The sequence below is a fragment of the Eimeria acervulina genome, genomic scaffold (assembly GCF_000499425.1).
Source record: "Eimeria acervulina Houghton genomic scaffold, Eah_scaff206, whole genome shotgun sequence".
Classification (NCBI taxonomy): domain Eukaryota; phylum Apicomplexa; class Conoidasida; order Eucoccidiorida; family Eimeriidae; genus Eimeria; species Eimeria acervulina.
This window is the reverse complement of record NW_013550048.1, coordinates 22,501-27,929: the sequence shown is the minus strand read 5'-3', so window position 1 is coordinate 27,929 and position 5,429 is coordinate 22,501. Positions and strand designations below refer to the sequence as shown.

Genomic DNA, 5,429 nt, shown 5'->3' with positions numbered 1-5,429 from the left:
AGCAGGTGCTGCTGCTGCGGAAGCAGCAGAACCGCCTGCTCCAGCAACAAACGTGGATGGCCTGGCGCGACGTATGGCAGCAGCGGCTGGCTGCTGCTGCTGCTGCAGCGCAGCACGTGTCGCTGCTGCTGCTGCGGCGGCTGCTGCTCAGGTGGCGTCTCCTGGTAGAGCCCCGCATGCGGCGTTCTGCTGCTGCTGCTGCTGCAGTGCAGCAGCAGCAGAAGCAAAACCTGTTTGCTCTCGTGCTGAATGAGTGGCACCAATGGACATTGTAAGTGCATGCAGCTATTCTCTTCTGTCTCCGCTATGCTTTGCTGCTGCTGCTAGAGGCAGCAAATGCATGCTGCTGTTGCTGCTGCTGCTTTTGCTGCTGCTGCTGCTGCAGGAAGCAGCGCCAGGTACGGCGTGCTGCTGCTGCTGCTGCAGCATTATGGCAGTCGCGGCTTTCGTCTCAGGTGTTTGGCTTGTGGGCGTCTGCAGCAAGGCTGCATTCTCTAGAGACACAGGTGCTTCGCCTGCTGCTGCTGCTGCTGCTGCTGCTATTTGTGCTTTTGCTGCTTCTGCTGCTTCCGCTTCTGCTGGCTTTCGTTGCTCTGGCTAGCCTGCTGCAGGTTTGCGTGCTGCTTCCAGTTGGTGCAAGCTTAGTCCAAGTGCTGCAGCAGCAGCAGCAGCTGCTGCTGCTATGTGTCAGCATGCTGCGGCTTTGTGGTTTTTCTTGATGTGCTGCAGCTACGGCGCCGTCAGCAGCAGCGGCTGCTGCAGCAGCTGCTGCAGTCCTGGCGGCTGTACGTGGTTGGGAGGCGTCTAGCTGCTGCTGCGCTGGTGGCGCAGCAGCAGCCGCTGCTGCGGCATGGCTGGAAGCAGCTGCGGCTGCATGCACTCAGCAGCAGAGTGCAGCAGCAGACGCTGCAGCGGGGCTTTGCTGCGCTGCTGCAGGCTGTTAACATGCGGAGGAGGCTTGAGTGGTGCCAGGCATGTGCCACCCTTCAGCAAACCGTGAGTGCAGCAGCAGCAGCAGCAAACGCAGTAGCAGCAGCAGCAGCAGCGTCAACGGTCCGGCGTCAGTTCCGGCTTGGTGTTCAGTCGCAAGCCCAGCAGCAGCAGCTTCTGCAGCAGCAGCAGCAGCGTTTCAATAAATAGCAGCTGCAGCGCATCACAAGCTGGACCAACAACAGCAGCAGCAGCAGCAGCAACACCAGGTGTGGGGCCGCGTGTGTGCTTGCTGCTGCTGCAGATCCGGACGCAGCACGAGGTCTTCGAGCGGTGGCGTTTGCTGCTGCTGCAGCGGCGTCGTGCTGCTTCATTGCGTTCGGTGGGTGCTGCTGCTGCTGTGCTGCTGCGGCTGAACCGCTGCTTTTCTGCGTGGAAGGATCTGGCAGCAGCAAGGCAGCAGCAGCGGCAGCAGCAGCTACTGCTGCTGCAGCAGAAGCAGCAGCTTCAAGGCTCTCATGGGAAAGCTTTAGCTGCTAGATTTTTAGGGATGTGGCGTCTCGCTTATCGGTTGCAGCGGCTGCTGCAGCGGCGTGCTGCTGCTGCTGCTCGCAAGAGCTTTGGGGCCCTCAGAGAGGTGCGTGCTGCTGCTGCTGCAGTTCCTGCTGCTGCTGCTGCTGCTGTGAGAGCCCAGTGAGTTCTTGCTGCTGTAGAAAAAAAGAAGCCGTTTCAGCAGCAGCTGCTGCTGCTTGTCTTGATGCTGCTTTTAGAACTCATATACGCTTATAGTATGCTTACTGCTGCTGTTGCTGCTGCTGCTGTTACTGCTGCTGCTGCTGCTGCTGCTGCAGGCTGCGCGGCGAAGGGCCAGAGAGGTAAAACAGTTCAGTGCATGCAGACGGCAGCGTTTGCTGCATTTGTTTCTGTCTTGGAGGCAAGCAGCAAAAACTCAAGCAGCGGCTGCTGCAGTGGATGAGAGATGCTCCCGCAGGTATGCTGCTGCTGCTACTGCTGCTGCTGCTGCAGTTGATGAAAGATGCTCCGCAGATATGCTACTGCTGCTGCTGCTTCTGCTAGTCGAGTGTATGCTGCGGGGGAAGGCTCCTACTTCTGGTCCTCGCGCTGCTGCTATAGCCGCGAGTGTTGCTGCTGCTGCTGCCGTGCTGCTGCTGCAGGTTGCTGCAGCATGCCTTCTCACAATGGCGTTGGGTGCAGCAGCGGCAGGCCCTCTTGGAGCTGCTGGCGCAGCGGGCGCTGCTGCAGCGGCACCATCAGATTGCTGGTACTGTTCTGCATGTAAGTTGCTGCTGCGATGCATCTTGCTGCTGCTGCAGCAGCTGCAGCAGCAGCAGCAGCATTAGCTGCAGCAGCTTCTGTAGCCAAACAGGGTTTTGCAGTTGGGTGTTGTGCATCTTCAGGCCCTCCGACTGCATGCAGAGAGGCAGCAGCGCATGCGGCTGCTGCAACAGCAGCAACAGCAGCAGCAAAAGAGAATGGTGTGGAATGCTTGGAAGGAGTTGCTGCGCTGCTGCTGCTTCTACGAGCAGCAGCTGCAGCGGCGGGCGTTTGCTGCGCTGCGCTTCTCTGCTTGTCTATCACGCAGCATTTTGCTGCTGATTGCATGCGTGCGGCGGCTGCAGCAGCAGCAGCAGCGGGAGGTGCTGCAATGCCTGCAGCAACGGGCGATCCGCAGCAAGAAGCTGCAGCAGCTGCTGCGCGCTGCAGCAGGGAAACAGCTGCAGCAGGGGCTGCAGCAAGTCAAGCTGTATGTAGAGAGAGACAGAGCAATATAAACTAGATAAAGATAGAGACAGTCTGCAGCAATAGACATAGAAAGTCAGCGGCTGCTACACCGAGGCAGCAGCGCAGCAGCAACGGCGAGAGAGACAGCAGCAAACCAATCTAGTGTAGGGAGAGCCGCAGTACTGGCAGCAGAAGAGGCAAGCTTATTCCTGCTGCTGCGTTTGCTGCTGCTGCTGCTGCTGTTTATGTTTTCAGTGCTGTGGAGGCTCGCTGCGGCCTCGTGCTGCAGCGCATGCAGCAGCACGCGCTGAAGCAGGAGCAACTGCAGCAGTTTGCTGCTGCTCGGCAGCAGCGGGAGGAGCAGCTGGCTGTCTACAACTCATTTGCTGCCTGGAGGCGCTTTGCTGCAGCAAGACAGCATGCAGCACGAGCAGGAGCAGCGCTGCAGCAGCTGCAGAAGGAGGCGGGGCCTCAGCTGCTGCTGCTGGGGTGTCTCCGCCTTTGGCGTCGAGCGCTGCAGCAGCAGCAGCAGCAACGAAAAGCTGCTGCTGCGGTGCATCTGCTGCAGCTGAGGCATTGGTTTGCTGCTTGGCAGGAAGCGCTGAGGGAAGAGAGAGATGCGCAGATGCTGCAGCAGCAAGCGCTGCTGCTGCAGCGGCAGTGGAGGGTTCGCCGCTTGCTGCTGCTGATGCATGAGCAGCAGCAAGAAGCAGAGTGGAGTGCCTGGTGTCTAGTACGGGCAGAAGCCTTCTTGCAGCTGCTGCAGCAGCGCCAGGTACCCTGATGCTGCTGCTGCTGCTTGCTTCGCTGCTGCTGCTGCTTGCTTCTTTGCTGCTGCTGCTCGTTGGTTTGCTGCTGCTGTTGTTACCAGATGGCTTGCTGCTGCTGCCAGTGCTGCTCCTGCTGCTGGTCCCCCGCTGCTGGTGCTAGTGCGGGTGCTGCGGCTGCTTGGGGGTTTGCTGCTGGTGCTGCCGCCGCTGCTGCTCCTTGATCCGCTGCTGCTGCTGGTGCCTTCATTGCTGCTGCCTGTCTGGGGGTGGAACGCCTGTGAGCTGCTGCTGCTGCTGCTGCTGGTTTGTTTGGTGTGCTGCAGCAAAGAGAAGTGCTTCTGCAGTGGCGTTCCTATTGGATGCGGGAGAAGCGAATGCGTGCATGCGCGCAGCAGGTGCAGCAGCAGCAGCAGCAGCGGTTGCTGCGGTGGTCCCTGCAGCAGATGTCTGCTGCTGCAGCAAAGGGGAGGCGTCTAGGCCTTGCTGCTGCTGCACTGCAGCAGCAGCACAGGCTGCTGCTGCTGCGAGGCTTCTGGAACCACTGGTTTTCGCTGTCGCGTTATGCCCAGGCAGCAAGCGCGCTGCTGCAGCACTTCTTGATGCTGCAGCAAGTCCGCCATCAAAGTGAGACTTCTGCTGCAGTTGGTGCTGCAGTTGCTGCTGTACTCGCTGCTGCAGTTGTCGCTGTAGTTGCTGCTGCAGTTGCTGCTGTACTCGCTGCTGCAGTTGCTGCTGTAGTTGCTGCTGCAGCTGCTTCTGTAGTTGCTGCTGCAGCTCCTACTTTAGTTCCTACTGTAGTTGCTGCTGCAGTTGGTGCAGCAGTTGCTGCTGTTTTGCTGCAGCTGTGTTTGAGCTTTACTGGTGCAGCTCCTACCCCAATATACGTGGGTGTAGCTGCGGAGCCGTTGCTGCTGCTGCTGCACCTGCTGCTGCTGCTGAGGTTGCGTCTGCTGCAGCATTATTGGGGTGTATGTGCAGGTCGTGTGCTTTCTGCCTGGCGGTTGTACACCGCAAAGAGCAGAAGGCTGCAGAGAGCAGCAGCAGAGGTGCGCGAGATGCTGCAGCAGCAGCAGCAGCAGAGTGCTGCTGTTCTGCTGCGGCAGGTGTTGTGGGAGTGGCGAGGCCTCGTGTTGCGGCGGCAGCAGCAGCGCCAAGAGGCGCAGCAGCGGCTGCAGCAGCAGCTGCTGCTGAGGCATCAGCAGCACATGAGGAGACTCTTGATGTATTGGGGAGCAGCAGCAAAGCACAGAGCTGCTGCACGCAAGTGAGGCTGCTCTCTACCTGCTGCTGCGCACGCTGTTGTTGGCTGCAGCGGCTGCTGCGCCTTCTTTTGCTGCTGCGGTTGCTGCTACAGCGGCAGCTTCCTTTGTTGCTGCTGCTTCTGTTGCTGCTGCAACGCCTGTTCTTGTTGCTGCTGCTGCTGGTGCGGCGTTGCTGCTGCTGCTGTTGCCGCTGCAGCACCTTTTTTTGTTTTGTGGCTGCGCTCTTTGCAGGGCTGTGCTGCAGCGCATTGGCGTCTTCCACCAGCAGCAGCAGCAACAGCAGCAGCAGCAGCACGCGCTGCTGGTGCCGCCTCCAGCCCAGGGCGGACGAAGACGCGCTGTTTCGTTAAGCAGCAGCAGCAGCCGCCGAAGCAGCAGCAGCAGTGACAGCAGCAGCAGCAACAGCAGCAACAGCGGCAGCAGCAGCAGCCGCAGAAGCAGAAGCAGCAGCAGCGACAAAAGCGAGGCTCTTGCAAGGCAGCGTCCTCCTCAAAGGCTGCGGTGGCAGGACACAGCAGCAGGAGCAGCAGCAACAGCAGCAGCAACAACAGCGACAACAGCAGCAGCAGAGGCGTCTGAAGAGGCTGTACCGGAACCATCTCCCGGAATCTCAGAACAGCAGCAGCAGCAACAGCAGCAGCAGCAGCAGCAAAGTGATGAGGCTGTGAGTCTCTCATTCTCGCGGCAGGCCTTTCTTTCTCATTCGCAGGCATCTGAAGAAGAT

At 59.8% G+C, this 5,429-nt stretch overlaps 1 protein-coding gene across 1 annotated transcript in view; it reads left to right on the top strand.

Moving 5' to 3' along the window:
* The window catches only part of EAH_00025390 (hypothetical protein, conserved), a gene marked incomplete at both ends in the record, with an annotated part of 13,178 nt that overhangs the window by 6,600 nt on the left and 1,149 nt on the right, over positions 1–5,429 (top strand). The window contains 10 exons of the mRNA XM_013396641.1: positions 6–271; positions 386–506; positions 730–996; positions 1,235–1,623; positions 2,106–2,226; positions 2,349–2,695; positions 2,929–3,448; positions 3,767–4,067; positions 4,422–4,707; positions 4,937–5,429. The exon at positions 4,937–5,429 is cut by the window's right edge and continues 1,149 nt beyond it. Of these exons, the coding sequence (XP_013252095.1) occupies positions 6–271; positions 386–506; positions 730–996; positions 1,235–1,623; positions 2,106–2,226; positions 2,349–2,695; positions 2,929–3,448; positions 3,767–4,067; positions 4,422–4,707; positions 4,937–5,429 (3,111 nt within the window). The remainder of the gene's footprint in view (positions 1–5; positions 272–385; positions 507–729; positions 997–1,234; positions 1,624–2,105; positions 2,227–2,348; positions 2,696–2,928; positions 3,449–3,766; positions 4,068–4,421; positions 4,708–4,936) is intronic.